The 17,985-nt window shown below is 45.9% G+C and overlaps 1 protein-coding gene across 9 annotated transcripts in view; it reads left to right on the forward strand.

Annotated features, from left to right (window-relative positions):
* Positions 1 to 17,985, forward strand: part of ZC3H18 (zinc finger CCCH-type containing 18) — a 67,461-nt gene that overhangs the window by 27,297 nt on the left and 22,179 nt on the right. For 7 of the 9 annotated variants that reach the window (XM_075939891.2, XM_089781552.1, XM_089781551.1 and 4 more), the window contains exons 8-9: positions 972 to 1,098; positions 2,840 to 3,126. In XM_075939891.2, the coding sequence (XP_075796006.2) occupies positions 972 to 1,098; positions 2,840 to 3,126 (414 nt within the window). The remainder of the gene's footprint in view (positions 1 to 971; positions 1,099 to 2,839; positions 3,127 to 17,985) is intronic. The other 2 variants (XM_089781547.1, XM_089781549.1) reach the window with 1 other exon arrangement.

Here is a 17,985-nt window from a genome sequence, read left to right on the forward strand (position 1 = left end):
GGACATTCACAAGTGCCATACACGTCACCTCTGCGGATGCAGCAATGGGAGACTCCAGGGTGTGTTCTACTTTCCACGTCCATGTAGAACCTCCCTTGATGGAGCTGCACATGTGCTCATGGGGAAAACATGATAAACTCTAAATGGGGAGGTAGGGGGGCCTCTGTTACCCTTACGTAAATATAGAAGGGATGTAAGCGGGTAGTTGAGTAGGAACTCGACTAGTCACTCCCCCTCTTGCTGCCTCTATCAGCAAGGCAGCAAGTGGAGGAAGAACAAGCTGGGGAGCTGGTTTAAAAGCAGGTTCTCCCCAGCACCATCTCTGCCTGCAGCTTTTGTACATTTCAAAGGAAGAGGCACAGAGGGGGACCCATGCCAGCAGGGACTGCTTTGCTCCCTGCTGGCCTGGGTTCCTGCTGCCTCTCTCCCTCTGAAATGTACAGGAGCCACCCGCGGCTCTTGTGTATTTCAAAGGGGGGAGAGAGGCAGCGGGAACATCTGAGTCTCTCCCTTTGAAATGTACAGGAGCTGCAGGCAGCTCTTGTATGTTTCAAAGGGAGAAGCGCAGTGGGATAGCAAGCGCCCTCCCCTTATCGACTAATCGAGTAGTCGATGGAAATTCCATCGACTACTCAGTCGTCTGATTGATCAAAATGAAACATCCCTAAAGTGTATATGAAAGTAACCTCTATAGAAATCAAAGAGAGTTTCTCTACATTCACCCCAGTTGGACTGAGAGCAGCATCTGACCTGTAGAATTGTGTTGATGAGCACGTGTTTTTCTAAGTTTGATTTTAGTGTAATTCTCAGAGGCTTTCTGCACCTTTCCCAGATGCATATCAATGAACTGTTTTGTATAGTAGTTAGTCTGAATATTTTCCCGTCAATATGCTTAGCGTTTTCATTTATAAATGCCACTGTTTTCCTAATGTGCAGATGACCTTTGTAAATCATCTTCTTTCTCAATACAGGCTTGATTCCTATACAGACCCATATTATGATTATGATATCGAACGGTTCTGGCGTGGTGGGCAGTATGAGAACTTTAGGGTACAGTACACAGATCCAGATCCATATCGTAACTACAGAGTAAGTAAGGTAATATGCTCCCTGTTCTAAGCTTTGTACTCAGTCTTCCGCTGTGTACTTTGCAGGAGTTTATTTTAAATCGATTAGTTTCTTTTTCTTGTGGCACACTGTATAGAGCAGTCTCCCAAACCATTCAATCATTTATCCGGTTATGCTCTGGCAATGTGCAAGGCTCTGTACAAGACACGTACTGGCCCTCTCCTGCTGAATTCACACTCGCTTTTAGACAAGGCAGAACTCAGTGTCACATGTCACTGAAGGTGTTCGTTTAGTAACCTTTGTCACTTACGCCTGGGGCTGGAGAAGGCATTTGATGGACAGGACAGTGTTTGGGGGTAGGGATGTAAGTAACTAATCAACTATCCAATAAACAAAAGCTTATCCGATAATCAGCTAGTCGTAGTGGTGGTGTCCCCCTTCCTCCCCTCCCCCCCCCCCATAGAGGCAGCAAAGGAGGGCATCAGGAGACAACTTAAAAGCTGGTTCCTCCCAGTACCGACTCCACAAGGGGCAGGGGAATGGACCTGAGCTGGGAATCAGCTGATTCCCAGCTCGCACCCAGTCCCAGATGCTGCGCCTCGGCTTTTTAAATGTATTAAGAGCCAGCTGGCTCTGGTTCTGGAGTGTACTAGGGGCTAGGTAATTTACCCAGGGAGCGCAGAGTGGTGTGTTCAAGCCCCATCCCTGGAAGCAGCTGGAGAGCCAACACAGGCCCTGGAAAGCAGGAGAAAGGACCTGCTCAAGGTAGGGAGATGGAGTGGGATCGCCAGTGAACTCAGGGATAGCCTCTGGAGCACAAGGCGGTGGGCTCAGTCCCACTCAGGCAGTGGCTGGGCAGCCTACACCAGCTGCCCCAGCGATGGAGCTGGCTCCCGCATTAGGAAAACAGGATACGGGACCCTCTGAAGGTAGGGAGGTGTGGCGGGTCCTTGAGTGGGATAGGGCATTTGCTTTGGGAGGGAAGGGTTGTGGGTTTGAGTCCCACCCACCCTGGGAGTGGCCAGCCAGCTGCCCCAGGGATGGAGCGGTGGAGTTAAGGCAGGAAAATCCATTGACTAGTCTATTAGTTGATTAAACTAAATTTAACATCCCTATTTGGGGGGCCTTGGAAAGAAGCAAATCTAAAAGTGGGATGTGAATGAAGACCAGTCTGGGTGAGTGGTGTTCACTGGGACTGAAAGAAAAGGATGGATTCGAGTGCGTGTGTTACGTGCGCAGATACTCTTTCACCAGGACACACGAGTATTTAAGAAACGTAATACCCATTGCTATAACTTGGCATTGCATATAATGGTCACTTTGCACTCAGGTGACGAGCCTGACCGTGTTTTGTGTCATTCTGCAGCTCCCAAAAAAACAACAAGAAGTCCTGTGGCACCTTATAGACTAACAGATTTATTGGAGCATAAGCTTTTGTGGGCAAAGACTCACTTGCTCAGATGCTCCAATAAATCTGTTAGTCTATAAGGTGCCACAGGACTTGTTGTTTTTTCAGATTCAGACTTTTCAGATTCAGACTAACACGGCTACCCCTCTGATACAGCTCCTAAATGATTCTGAAACAGTGTCACCCCCCTGCCCCCCTGTTTGTCCTCCTGCTGAAACATTGTGTACCCCCCCCCCCCCCATTTGTCGTCCTGCTGAAACATTGGAGAGCTAGTGAAATTGTTCTGAATCTGAGATGCTGTCCTTAGTCAGGAGAGAGCCCCACAGCAATGCTGATCAAATTTCTTTTGGGTTTTTACACAAGGAAAGAGAGAGAGAACGGGAAAGGGAGCGAGAGAGCCGCCAACGGGAGCGGGAACGGGAACGCGAGAGAGAACGGGAACGGGAGCGCCGCCAGAGAGAACGCGAACGGGAGAGGGAGCGGGAACGGGATAAGGAGCGGCAGCGACGGAAAGAAGAGTGGGAGAGAGAGAGGGAGCGAGTGAAACGAGACGAAAAAGACAGACAGCACAGAGATCGAGACCGGGACCGAGAGCGGGAACGTGAAAAGGAAAAAGAAAAACCAAAACCTAAGTCACCTCAACCACCAAGGTATGTGCTCCTTCATTGATGCTTGGTTTTGCTTGGTACTATTTTAATGGGGTTAACCAGAGGTGCACCAAACAGGGATAGGATGAATATGATCTTTGGGTCCCTATTGTCTGCTGCCCTACATAGGAGAAGCAGTGCTTTCAAGGGATGTGCACTAGAGATGTAAAATCCCGTTGAGTAGGTTAACTGGTTCAACATTGTTCGACTGGTTAACTGATTGAATGGTGGCTGGCGGAGCTGGAGCGCCCCCATCCCCGCTGCAGACAAAAGCTGCTCCAGCTGGCTGGTCAAAGCAGCCCCTGCCTGCAGTGGAGAGGGCAGGCGGGCCAGACGCACCCTGCCATGAACTGGGACTCCTCCGACCATCCCTACCAGTTAGCCTTACCCTTACTGAGTGAGGGTTCAGCGGTTAACCATTCACATCCTATGAACTAACCACGGGGGTATTCTTGCTGGCCAGTAAACAGAGAGCTAAAGCAACTTCAGATTAGAGGAGGGATGAGGAACCTTAGGCCCAGGAGCTTGCCTGGATCCAGCCCTCGAAACTCAGGGCCCGTCCCCCCCACCCCCTCCTCAAGATTGGGGAGCCCATGCTGGTGCTTCAGTCTCCCTCCCCCCACTGTCCCACCACAGGCTGGAGCACACAAAATCTATTAGGCTGTGTGACGTAGTGGAGGGGTGTCTGATCTGTAACCCAGTATCCCAACCTGGCTGCGCTGTGGTGTGTGATTCCTACTGACTCACCCACATGTGTATTGGCCCAGACACTTACTCCCAGCTCAAGCAGGTAACAAGGCTCTTCCCAGGGGAGAGACAAAGGAAGGGAGATGGAGACGGCCACCTGGCTGGGGGGCAGGGCCTGGGAGCTGGGCAGGTCGGAGTATGGGGCAGCATAGAGGAAGGAGACTAAAAACCTGTATAGGGGATTCAGGGTCCTATGAACCCCTCCCCCTCCAAGGGAACTAGGGCTGTTGGCCTATGCTATCAAACCTATGCTGGGCTGTATCTTGGAGAAACAATAAACCCAATTTTACTCTACTGGCTGGTGGAGGGTCACATCTGGCTGTGGATGGGGGGGTGCAAGGTCACGGGGCTCCCCGATGCAACGTCACAGGCTGGGCCTCCCTAGGCTCTTGTGTGAGGGGGGGAACGTGGGGAGTGTCTTTCTCCTTCTCAGTTAGGAGAAGGCGGGGTTGTATTTGTTTTTTGGTTGGTTGGTTTGGGTTTTTTTTGGTGGGGTGGGGGGGTTTGCTTCTCATTTGTGTGTGGCCCGTGACTGGAGATATATTTTTGGGTCAGCAGCCCCTGACCCAAAAAAGGTTTCCCACCCCAGATTAGAATATGAAGGGCACCTGCCATTGCTGGTTCTACATGGAAAAGTGGCCTTCTGGCTGGTGTTCAAAATGTCTTTAGTACGTACATGGGAGAAGTCCAAAGCTACCTTAACTGAGATTGCTGTGCCTCTCAGAAATTTAACTGGCTCAGCACAGGACGTAAAGGCGGGAGTTTGAATCCTAGCACTAACAGGATTGGCTCCTTCCTTGGCCTTGGCAGATGGCTCTTGGCAAGAATCCAGGAGGTTTTATAGGTAACACAAATATCCAGCATTCTCGTTAATACTAAAGACCAAAAGGGGATTGGGAAGCATGTCAAGCCTCAATTTTCAGGGATTAAGCCAATCTTTGTTCTGTGTTAGTAACCGGGTGCCCCGGAGAAATCTCCTCAGATCTGCCAGCTACAGCTTTTCTCGTCTCTTCCTCTGAAACTTCCAGTGCCAGCCATAGCCAGAGTACTGGATCCTGTATGGGAATTCCTGTGTTCTGGTTTCTTAGTCTGTCAACTGAATTTATTGATACAATAACTCACAAATAGGTTTGGATTAGTTGTAAAATGCTATATAAATATCAGAGCTGATGGGGAAGAAGGGCAAAAGGAAATTCCATCCCTTGGGAAATTCTGATATCTATGTCTTCATGCTAGGTTGGGCAAAATAAAATATCAAACCCTTTTGAAAAATTAAAAGTTCAATAAAAGTTCAATTCAGAAATGTTGAAATGGATGGGAGGTGTAGTCACGGGGCAAAGCCAGTGGACAAAGGGATGCCTGAGTGACCCGGAACATAGCTCCTGCAGTGCATCATGGGAGAGTTAGTCCATCTGCGGAGCCGGGTTTCTAGAGGTGGAGGTGAGGTGCAGAGGCTAACATTGACCCAACCCTAATCAACTCCCTGAACTAGACATCCTCAAGACAGGCTTGAGTCTGATAAGTAGAGCAGGGGAAGCTGTTGGTTTTCATCCAGTACCAAACACACTGATTCAAACCGTTCCAATAATCTGACAGCTTTGGGCTCGATTTCTGCTATTGAGCCAAAAGCAAATCTACTCATGCATACCTACTCCTGTCTCAGCCGGTCAGTACAAGACATAACTAGATAAAAGTCAAATACCCTACCAGCAGTTTTGAAGAAAATCAGATAGGAACTTTTGTTTTGGTTTCTTTTGTAAGTTAGTTTAAAACAAAACAAAAAATAAACCACCTCTCCAAATGCTGGCTATGAAGTAGTTATTGTGCTGTTTCCAGAGCTAGCTAGGGATATAAAATCCCGTTCAGTTGGTTAACCGGTTAAATGTTAAGTTTAACCAGTTAACCGATTAAATGAGGGACGTGGGGGGGGCTGCTCCAGCCAGTCTAGAGCATCCTTGGCCTGCCGTGGACAAGGGCTGTTCAGCCACTGCTAAGTTAACCGTAACCAGTAAGCCTCACCCATTAAGGGTGAGGTTAACCGTTAACAGCATTGTTGTACATAGTATAGGTCTAAAATGTAATGCTTCCAAATCAGATGCAAGCACTCAAGTAAAGGATAACTGTTTTACAAGGTAACGTGGAGTGAAGCAAGGAATATTTAACAGTGAACTGGTGTCTGAGAGTACCTTTATCTTGTTTCCAGTGGAGATGATGTGCCAGTTGAGGACTGTTAGAATTGCTCTTATGTAAGCAATCAAACCCCCCACCCCCAGGTTTTGCTGTTTGGATTCCACTTGTGATCCACTCGCTCAGTTACATTCAAAAGTGTTTGGGTGTATTGGCAGTAGAGAGAGAAATGCAGGAAAGCAAACAAAATGAGGTCACAGTGGAAATCCTAGGGATTGTTTACACAGGGCAGTACGGCATGGCAAGCCAGTGTGGGGGTACAGAGCATCACCTTGCCTTGGGGATTCTGCTGCAGTGTACTTAAAGTTGAGTACAGGTTGAACCTCTCTAGTCTGGTGCTCTGGGGTCCTGACCTGGGCAAGCCAAAGAATTTTTTGAACCACAGGAGGTCAATATTGTCTGGCAGCATGACCAACACTTCCATTGCTTACTGGGCTCTTAGAAGATACTGAGGGGTAAATTAGAGCTGAATAACAGCACAGAACACTGAGAGCCTGGAAACAAACTTTATGGGACTGCAGGACACTTGGCCATGCTAAGTGGGCATCCAGCTATCTGAAATCATGACGGATCACAGAGGTTGCCGGACCAGCGAGTGCCAGACTAGAGAGGTGCAACTTGTAATGTGCTTTGATGTGCTAGTGTTTGAAACACCCATTTAAAGTGTGATTCTAATCGGAAACATGACTGCCCATACATACGTTTATATAAATATGCTCAATTTACAGATATTTTGGCCAGCCCATTAAGCACCATCGAGTGGTATTGCTCCAGTAAGAATTCACCAACTCCCTACATCCCTTGCATGCAAATAACTCAGCGCTATTTATAGAACTGAGTTTTGATTTTACCATTCTATAAATAAATCATTTGCAAAACGTGTTTCATATGTAACATTTTAGCGATTACTTCATCTCTCATGCATGCCTCTCCCTCCTAGTGGAAGTAATTCCTTCCTATTAGTTTATTTATAGGCTCTTGTGCTTTCCCTAATGGTTTACATCACCCCTGTTGGCAATTCCAGCCTCTTCCCAAGTTCTTGGCCGATGATTTTTCAGTGCCTCCCTCTGTCCTGTGGCTTTCCGATGTTGAAAACCATTGGTGTTCCAAGCTTGTATGAAATTCCTCAGGCAGCAGTCATCAGGGAAGCACTCTGGCAGGCGCTGCGGCAAACCAAGCAGGTCATTGCCTAATAAACAGATTCGCATTTCCAGCTGCCATGTGACTAATTCTCCTTGGTCATTAGTGACTAAAGAGCTCTGAAAGCCCAGTTCCACGGAGAGCATGCCAGAAAGCATGAGGCAACAACTGAGATGCTAAGGATCTTTGCTATAGTTGTACCAAGGATAGCTATAATTACTGGTGAATGGCCTTCAGTGCATTAACACAGGAGTTTCCCCTGGGGAAGCTAATAGAAGGGAACAGAAACTATGACCAGCATGGACCTGAGAGGGAATGGAAGAGGATCTGAAGCTCAAATAGCCAAAAATGTAAAACTAAATCTGACATTTCAAGTATATTGGAATCCGGTGCAGGGGCCCCGGGCAGTAAAGGAGGTAGTTGAGATTGGGGAGGGTGCCAAGAATCATTGAGTCAGTCTTCACCACTGGGGATGGGTAGAAGCCTTTCTCTCAAATGGAAATCCTCTGCCAGTCTGAGACCAGGACTGCTGCGATCATCCAGTCTGCTCTCCTGCACAGCACAGACCAGGGAACAGCTCCTCATAATTCCCAGAGCAGAGCGGTCAGAGATTTTTCTAAAGTTGATCTTGAAGTTGCCACGGAGCATTGGTAAATTGTTCCAGTGGTTAATCACTCAGTGGGTATGTCTACATTTCATTCCTCTTCTGAGAGAGGAATGCAAATGCAGACACCTGAAATTGCAAATGAAGCACGGATTTGAATTTCCCATGCTTCATTTGCTAGTCACGTTATGGTGCTGTTTCGAGAGGAAAAAACAGGGCTATTTCGAGAGGAAAACCCTTCCCTTGAAATAACCCTTACTTCTCAAAAAGCGTGGGAAATTCAAATCTGTGCTTCATTTGCAATTTTGGGTGTCTGCATTTGCATTCCTCTCTCAGTAGAGAAATGAAATGTAGACAAATTGGCTACGTCTTCACTGGCACCCTTTTCCGGAAATGCGTAAAATGGAACAGTTTTCCGTTATAAGCATTTTCGGAAAAAGCGCGTCTACATTGGCAGGATGCTTTTCCGGAAAAGCACTTTTTCCGGAAAAGCGTCCATGCCAATGTAGACGCACTTTTCCGCAAAAAAGCCCCGATCGTCATTTTCGCGATCGGGGCTTTTTGCGGAAAACACTACTGTGCTGTCTACACTGGCCCTTTTCCTGAACAGTTTTCTGGAAAAAGGATTTTTGCCCAAACGGGAACATTAGAACATAAGCACGGCCGTACTGGGTCAGACCAAAGGTCCATCTAGCCCAGTGTCCTGTCTACCGACAGTGGCCAACACCAGGTGCCCCAGAGAGGGTGGACCGAAGACAATGATCAAGTGATTTGTCTCCTGCCATCCCTCTCCAGCCTCTGACAGACAGAGGCCAAGGACACCATTTTATCCCCTGGCTAATAGCCTTTTATGGACCTAACCTCCATGAAATTATCTAGCTTCTCTAAACTCTGTTATAGTCCTAGCCTTCACAGCGTCCTCTGGCAAGGAGTTCCACAGGTTGACTACACGCTGTGTGAAGAACTTTCTTTTATTAGTTTTAAACCTGCTCCCCATTAATTTAATTTGGTGTCCTCTAGTTCTTCTATTTAGGGAACTAATAAATAACTTTTCTTTATTGGCCTTCTCCACAGCATAGTATTTCCGGAAAAGCGGCTGATTTCTTACAGTAGATCGTCAGTGCTTTTCCGGAAATTCAAGGGGCCAGTGTAGACAGCTGGCAAGTTATTCCGGAAAAGCGGCTGATTTTCCGGAATAAGTGGCCAGCGTAGACACAGCCATCCGGTGTTAAAATAGTTCTTTCACCTTTCCACACTCAACTTCTATGGCTTTGATTTCCAGCCACTGGTCTATCGTAGATCTTTGTCTGCCAGACTGAAGAGCCTGTTCTTAAATATTTTTCCCCTGATAGGTGCTTGTAGACTGTCAACAAGTCAGCCCTTCACCTAAATAAAAAGACTTAAGGAGCTCAGTCACTAAAAGGCGGGCTTTCCAATCCTTTAACCATTCTCGTGGTTTCGCTCTGAATCCTCTCAAGTTTATCAACATCCTTCTTGAACTGCGGGCACCCGAACGGACCACAGTATTCTAGCAGCGGTTGCAGCGGTGTAAATACAGGGGTAAAATAACCTCTCTACTTTTTCACGCAATTCCTCTTTTTACTCTGTCAAGAATTGCCGTAGCCTTTTTGGCCACAAAGTCATCCCCTCCCCAATCTTTATCGGTCACTGCTTCCCAGAGCAGTGTCTCCATCCTGTAAGCATGGCCTGTGGTCTTTGTTCCCAGATGGATGCATTTATGTTTAACTGTATTAAAACACAGACTGTTTGCTTGAGCCCATCTCACCAAGCAATTCAGATCACCCAGCACCAGTGACCTGTCCTTTTCACAGTTTACCGGTCCTCCAGTTTTGATCGCCTGTCAACTTGAGCAGTGATGATTGTGTTTTCTGCCACTGTCATTAATACAAATGGTAAGCACCATAGAACCAAGAACCAGTCTTTTGGGACACCGCTAAAAATACCTGTTCAGTAATGATTCCCCGTTTACAGTTTCATTTTGAGACTGATTGGTTGGTCAGCTTTTAATTCATGCAACGTGGGCCCTGTTAATTTGTGTGTATTTCGTTAAGATGCCATCCATTACCAAATCTAGTGCCTTACAGGAGAATCAGCATTATTATCTTTATCAACCAAACTTGTCTGAAAACAAAAATGAAATTACTTTGACAGAATCTGTTTTCTGTATCTCATGTTGACTGGCATTAATTATGTTGCCCTTTACCTATTAATTGTGTCCTATCTCCATCTCTTTCCTTGGATCAATATTATGCTGCCAACCCTATAATTACATAGGTCATCCCATTTACGCTTTTTAAATATTAGCACGTTATTTTCTGTGAGTCTTCCATACTTCCCCCCGTTCCAGGCTTATTGAAAATCAACTCAGTCCAGTGAGTTCCTTAGCCAGCTTTTTTAAAACTCTTGGCTAAAAGTTATCTGTATCTGCCGATTTTCAGTTGTCTGACTTTTGTAGCTGTTATTTAACATCCTCCTAAAATACTAGTGAACTTGAAAGTATGTCGTCTTCTGATGTGACACTCCCGTTTTTCCCAAATACAGAGCAAAAATAAACTTCAACAACAAATAGTCTGGTAGCACTTTAAAGACTAACACAGCATGTAGATGGTATCATGAGCTTTCGTGGGCACAGCCATGATCCCATCTACATGTTTTGTTAGTCTTTAAAGTGCTACCAGACTATTGGTTGTTGTTTAAGTTTATCCTGTAGACTAACTCGACTACCCCTCTGAAGCTTTAGAGCAAAAATAGTTATTTAACTTTTTTGCATTATGATGATTCTGCTGTTTCCATCTAATGACCCATTACCATTGTCAGGGATACTTTTTGTACCTCATATCTTAAAAAACAAAAAAACCCTAATTGTCCTTGATTCTGCTGGCCATAGATTTCTCTTGGTGTCCTTTTTCAATGTTCTCAGTGGTTCAGGGCCAAAAATTCAGTCGTCCCTCCAGCGTCCATTTCTCCCCTCCCCCTCCCCCCCAAAAAAAATCCCCAATAGTTTTTTCAGTATTTCCCCCAAAATACAAATGTGTTTGCACATTTATGGAAATCTTGAGCTCGTTTGTGAGGCAAGATGAAAAGAGCTAGCAGTGTGATGGTTGCTGTCTGTGGTTGGTGCGTTAGAGAATAGTACAGCTTGCTGCGTTTAGAACCAGCCAGTGCAGTTGCATCTGGTCAGCCACAGATTGCAAACTGGAAAGTGTTAGAACAGGGCTGATCCCGGAAGGGAGTGGTTCAGAACAAGGCAATGCAAATTGAGTGTGATTCACGGCTGCGAGACCTAGGCCACTGCAACTAGTCAGAGCTGGCAGTGAGCTAAAAGGGTTCTGAATTTTCAGTGCTGCTCAATCAATGGCACATTTCCTAGTAGGTCTGGACTAGGAATGTGAACCCAGTGAGCATCACTCTTCACGGTTAACCGTTAGCCGGAAGCAGCCCTCTGCCCATGGCAAGCCTGCGCGGGCTAGGCGTCGGCAGCCTTACATTGGAAGAGGGAGGGGTGGTGATGGTAGGGAAGCTTCCGGCTCCAAGCTTGGACCTGTCTGGGATGACTAGATGGTGCTTGGTGCTGCTGTGAGGGCAGGGGACTGGATTCAATGACTTCTCTTGGTCCCTTCCAGTTCTAGTATTCTGTGATTCTATGGATTTCAGCACCAGGTGGCATGGTCACCTGTCTTATAGGACCAATCATAATCCAGGCTCATAGGGAAAACAAGAATAGTCACAGATGCCTTGAGCAAGTTCCTTAAGTACCACTAATGACTTTCACTGGAAGAGCTAGAATAATCAACAAGTTTATACTTCATATTTCTAACTTCACATACAAGCAAGAAACATGGACACAAATAGAATATAGGCATTCAAGCTCTTGCCCCATTTTGCATAAAACATGACTTAGTTGCACACATTCGTATTCAAAAGCACATTTCCATACAAATAATGTGGCACAGTATCACTAATGTTGATGGGATTAGTCCCATTACAGACCCCTGGGAGACACCACTAGTTCATTGTGAAAACTATTTATTCCTAGCCTTTGTTTCCTATCTTTTAACTAGTTATCAGTCCATGAGAGGATCTTCCCTCTTATCCCATGACAGCTTACTTTGCTTAAGATCCTTTGGTGAAAGACCTTGTCAAAGGCTCCCTGGAGATCTAAGTATTCTAAATCTACTGGATCCCCCTTGCCCATATGCTTGTTGACACCCTCAAAGAACTTTAGTAGATTGGTGAGGTATGGTTTCCCATTACAGAAACCATGTTAACTTCCCCCCCCTCAACAAATTATGTTCATCTATATGTCTGAGAATTCTGTTCTTTACTGTAGTTTCAGCCAGTTTGCCCTGTACTGAGTTTAGATTTACCAGCCTGTAATTGCCAGGATCACTCTATCCTCCAGTCATTTGGTACCAAAACTGATTTAAAGGATGGGTTATAAACCACCGTTAGTAACTCTGCAGTTTCGCATTTGTCCTTCAGAACTCTTGGGTGAATACCATCTGGTCCTGGTGACTTACTGTTGTTTAGTTTATCAATTTGAGTAGTTGATAAGTACTGATTTGTTCCAAAACCACCTTAAATGACACTTCAATCTGGAATAGTTCCTCAAATTTGTTGCCTAAAAAGAATTATTCAGGTTTGGGAATCTCCCTAACATCCTCAGGCATGAAGACCAATGCAAAGAATTTAATTTCTCTGCAATTACCTTATTGTCCTTGAGTGCTCCTTTTGCATCTCAATCATCCAGTATTTAGCAGGCTTCCTGCTTCTGATGTACTTAAAAAAATTTGCTATTACTTTGAGTTTTTGGCCAGCTGTTCTTCAAATTCTTTTTTGGCCTCCCTAATTATGTTTTTACATGTCAATTGCCAAAATGCTCCTTTCTATTTTTCTCACTGGGATTAACTTCCACTTTTTAAACTATGCTTTTTTTGTGTCTCTCTGCTTCTTTTACTTTGTTTAGTCATGTCAGTACTTTTTGGTTCTCTTACTGTTTTTTTTAATTTGGAGTACACATTTAAGTTGAGCCTCTATTATAAGGTCTCAAAGTTTGCATGCAGCTTGCTGGGATTTCATTTTGGCGCACTGTGCCTTTTTACTTTCTGTTCAGCTAATGCTCTCATATTTGTGTAATCTAAAATGAAAAATCACAGAGTTGGGCTGCTGTGGTGTCTTCCCCACCACAGGGAAGTTAAATCTAATTATAGCAACTGTTTTGAAGTGGTCTAGCTATATTCACCTCTTGGACCAGATCCTGTGTTCCACTTAAGACTAAATCAAGACCTCTCCTTTTATGGGGTCTAAGACAAGCTGCTCCAAGCAGTCCTTTAAAAGCACTGTAGCTTTTGTTAAAATTTAGCATCCTTGTAGAGACTTCCTACTTGTGCAGGCTTGCTTACCACTTTCACAATATAACAGGAACATTTTTGGGACCATAAGCTGGGATCAGCCAAGTGTGTTTGTGTGATTTGAATGTGGACCTAAGGAAGTTGATTCTTCTCTCAGCAGCCGTTCAAAGGTGAAATTACTAGAAAGAATGTGGCCTGCACTTATAACATTATTGTAAAGAATGAGACAGTGTGTCCAGACACTTTCACTTGTACTCCCACCACAGAGAAGGCCGTGGCTTTCCAGTGTCAAATACCCCACCCGCAAGACAAGTTCCATTTCCTAGATCTATTCAAACTGGTCTCGGTGATAGATTCAGCTGCTGCAGAAGGCAATCATGTGTCTCATTGCATTGTAAAGTTTGTCCTTTGTGATTTTGAAGAAAATGTTCCAAACATGATGGACTTAGTTCTGTATTGGCCTGAAATGCTCAAGAGATGCAAAGTGTCCCCATCCATTTCATTGCCAGTTATAACTGATAGCACTGCCAGGGCCATGCACACCTGTTCCCAGGCTGGGTCATTGCACATGCAAATCACAAAATTATTCATCCTTAATCTCCTATATCATAATGAGAGCCTTAAAAATCTGGTAATGTACACTGAAGCTCTCTGTGTGTTTGCTTTTAAGTTATTAAACCTTGATGACTGTTCAGACCTTTCCAAACTTTCCTTGTTTTATTTTATTTTATTTTATTTTTAATTTCCTGCTGTAAAATTCCATTGTACTTGGCTGGAAAGCATATGCTGTCGTCAGTGCCACTTCAAAAGTTTATCTTCCTCCTATGAAAGAAACGGTTTCAAATACTAAAGATGGACTTTCCACTTTCAAAACCGAAATTGTAGCTACGCTTCAGAACAATAACCCTGAAGCTGTGTTGATAAGACACCTGGTAGACTGATGTCATGCATGGGGGAAGGGAAGGAAGCACTTTCCCTGAGGTTATTTTCCTCCTTGTTGATTAATTTGCATAAATAATTGGGAAAGGAGAATGGCGGCATGACGTCAGACCCCCCCCCCTCTCCCCCACCCTCACCTCTTTTTAGTTTCCTCATTGAATTAAATGACATGCTTCGCATGAATTGTTGGACAGCTACTGAGTTAGCTGGATGCAGTAGTGATCTGTAGTAAGACATAGTCAGCTTTATTCCTTGTTCTCTCCACCTCAGCAGTTTCCTTGATCACCACAATTTGAAATTCACAATGAATGTCTTTGCCATTTCCTACAGCTAACATCGACTTGCTTTCAGGGGTAAATCGAAATTGGGGATGGGAAAGGCCTATTAAGCCTTCGGGTTCTAGTCATCCCCCAGGCAATGCAGGACAATTCCATATTGTTAGTTAACGATCTGAATGCATTTAGGAAGTGAACTACAAACAAGTGCCTCTGACTGCTACTTAGATTCACAAATGCACCAGAAAAGCAATGATAAACCTGAGAGATGTCAGTGATACACTCATCCTCTGGACACACCACCTCAACTCCCTCATAGATTTCCATCACTGCTTTAGTAACCCTCACTCCTCCATTCAGCTCTCTGGAACAGTCACACCAGCATCAACTTCCTGAACACCATGATCAGCTTTAGCAATGGAATGCTACAGACAGCTGTATACGAGAAACCCAGGGATTACCACATCTGCTTTCACAGATCCAGGAACCACCCTAAACACATCAAGAAGCCAGGCACTCAGCTATCCCAGAACATGTTCCAAGGAGAAAGTCCAGGATATACATCTTAAAAACCACCTTCAAACAGGGGCACTCCACCAGAGACATAGATTGCATCCTGGAAGAGGCCATCCATATACCCCAAGAGACTGTGTTTCAATATAGAAATAAAAAAACCCTTTTCCGCTGTAGTCCCCTAGCTGCGACCTACCCTCACGCATACCTGCCTCCTGCCACCTAGGCTGGATGGAGACAGCCTCCTGAGCAAATCCTTTCCTAAGCCCCTCTTTCAGCCTTCAGTCTAGCTCCCAACTCTCCAAGCTCATCAGCGCAGGTACGCTCCCCACTGTGATCAGAACACATCAGCTCCGAGCACCACCCCACCCCGCCAGAACAACAAATGCTAAACGTGCAGCCATCTTGCCACTGCTACAATGATCGGCACCCCCCACACAACACACCTTTCCACATCTGTGGGTCCTACGCTTACCTGTCACATGGCGCACTTCATCCACTGCACTACATACCCCAGTAGTAACCATGTGAGTGAAACCAGACACTCTCTATACCCTTGAATGAACTCCTACTGAAATATGAGAGAAGACACAAACACCGTATCACCCCGAGGCTTGGTGTACACTGCCAACTTATGTCCATGTCCATCGGCATGGAAAAGCCACAGAGAACGCCTCCTGTTGGCATAGGTAGCACCTTCACTAAGCGCCACAGGGGTGCAGCTGCGCCCCTGAAGCACAGTCCATGTAGATGAGCCCTGAATGACGGGTTGGAATGTAGAGCAGGCCCAAGACCTGCAGAGGAGCTGTGTGTAAGCTTGAAAGCTTCTCACAAGCCAGAGTTGGGGCACAGCCAAAGAGATTCCTTCCCTCACCTTCTCTGACGTAGGGTCACCTGTTTTCAGGCCTCGTCTCCCTCGGCAGTTGTACTGTTTTAACTCAGTCCGTTTAGAAATGGATTTAGTTAAATCAGACCAGACCTGCTCCCCTTAGCCCGGACACTCTCACTTTGACTGGAGTGCCGGGTATCAACGTACCCGACGTCAGTTCCTTGCTGGCCAAGACCAGAGGGTCCTTCTAGTATGTATGTTGAGGCTTCCCCCAGCTGCTCTTTTCCTTAGAAACATCCCATTTCACGTGAAGTAGAAAATTGGGGCCCTTGCTACTTGAGGTGACTCAGGATTTTCAGGACGCTTTTTTGCAAAGAAGAGTATGTCCTGGCCAAACTTCCAGTTGTGGTGAATTATGTTCTGGCCCCTTCATAAGCCCCTGCCGGATCCGCTGGCTGTGTGCTGCTAAACAACTACTGCCTTAGTTGTAGCTTCGCTCTGGTAGGGGGTGAAGAGTCTTCGGGGGGGCTGACTAGGGATGTAATCAGTTAACTGGTTAAACATTGTTTAACTGATTAACCATTTAAACTGGGCCTGGTTGGAGCAGTACCCCCGCCATGGCTAGGCGCCAGCCCCTGCTGGTTAACCATACACCGGTGAGCATCACCCAGTAAGGGTGATACTTACCAGTTAACCATTCGCAGCCCTTGCCCGCACACTCTCTGGCACCCCAGCAGCGATTTTAAAGGCCCTCGAGCTCCAGCCATCACTACTCTTGCAGTAGCAGCAGCAGTGGCGGGGAGCCCCGAGCCCTTTTGAATCACCTCCCCCCAGTAGCAGGCATGGGCTCTTTGGATTGTGTATGAATAAGCCCTGTTTTGTTACGTGCTGCAAACCGAGCGATGCTATGGAGGGGCTGCGTTCAGATCCATGTCAGTGCAACTGAAGGACAGTCTCCTTTCCAGGAGCTTTTCTTTTTGAAGAGGGCTCATGTGAAGGAATCCATACATTGGTGGTTATGGCTTAGTGAGGGCTCTGAGCGATCCTCTGTTGTCTGCCGCCCTCTCCGCTGCAGCAGTGCAGCAGGACAGATCATTAGTTGGTAGCACAAGGATTTCTCAGAAGAGTGGGACAGACCTCTGAGTCGGGGAATTCCTTCCGTAGAGAAACAGAAGGGTTGTCCTGCTGAATGCCTCAGAAGTGAGTCCCTTACTGGCCCCATGTACAGGGTATACGTATCGTTCTAGTACACAGAGCACCCTGTGTGGTAGGAGTTACTAGCAGAGCGCGTGGTCATGGTTCATGCTACTTTATTGCGAGCAGACTGGGAGTTCCCCAGCAGTCCTGAGGTAAACAGGTTGAAGTTTAATAAGGACAAATGCAAAATACTCCACTTAGGAAGAAACTAGGATTGCCAGGTGGTTTCAACAGAAATACTTAACTTAACGTTACATCACCATCTATATTACAGCTTAGTTAGAAAATACTGGACATTTCTATTTTCTCAATTTGTTTCCCAAACAGAAAGCTCAAATACTGGACTGTCCGTTTCAAAACCGGACACCGGGCAACCCTAGAAGGAACAGTCAGTTGCACACATACAGAATGGGAAGGGGCTGTCCAGGAAGGAGTCCTGCAGAAAAGGATCTAGGGGTCATAGTGGCCACGTGTTAATAGTGTGACATTGTTGCAAAAAAAGCAAACCTGATTCTGGGCTGCGTTCACACAGTGAGTGTTGTGAGCAAGACACGAGAAGTCATTCTTCCGCTCTACTCTGCTCTGGTTAGGCCTCAGTTGGAGTATTGTGTCCAGTTGTGGGCACCACATTTCAAGAAAGATGTGGAGAAACTGGAAAAGGTCCAGAGAAGAGGACCTTTGATGAAAGGTTTAGAGAACATGAGCTGTGAGGCAAGGCTGAAGGAATTGGGCTTGTTTAGTTTGGAAAGGAGACTGAGAAGGGACATGATAGAGGTTTTCAGGTATCTAAAAGGGTGTCATAAGGAGGAGGGAGAAAAATTGTTCTTCTTGGCCTCTGAGGATAGGACAAGGAGCAATGGGCTTAAACTGCAGCAAGGGAGGTTTAGGTTGGACATTAGGAGAAAGTTCCTAACTATCAGGGTGGTTAAACACTGGAATAAATTGCCCAGGGAGGTTGTGGAATCTCCATCACTGGAGATATGTAAGAGCTGATTAGACAGACACCTGTCAGGGATGGTCTAGATGGTGCTTGGTCCTGCCGTGAAGGCTGGGGACTGG

This window comes from Pelodiscus sinensis, chromosome 12 (assembly GCF_052426305.1).
Source record: "Pelodiscus sinensis isolate ZL-2025 chromosome 12, ASM5242630v1, whole genome shotgun sequence".
Classification (NCBI taxonomy): Eukaryota; Metazoa; Chordata; order Testudines; family Trionychidae; genus Pelodiscus; species Pelodiscus sinensis.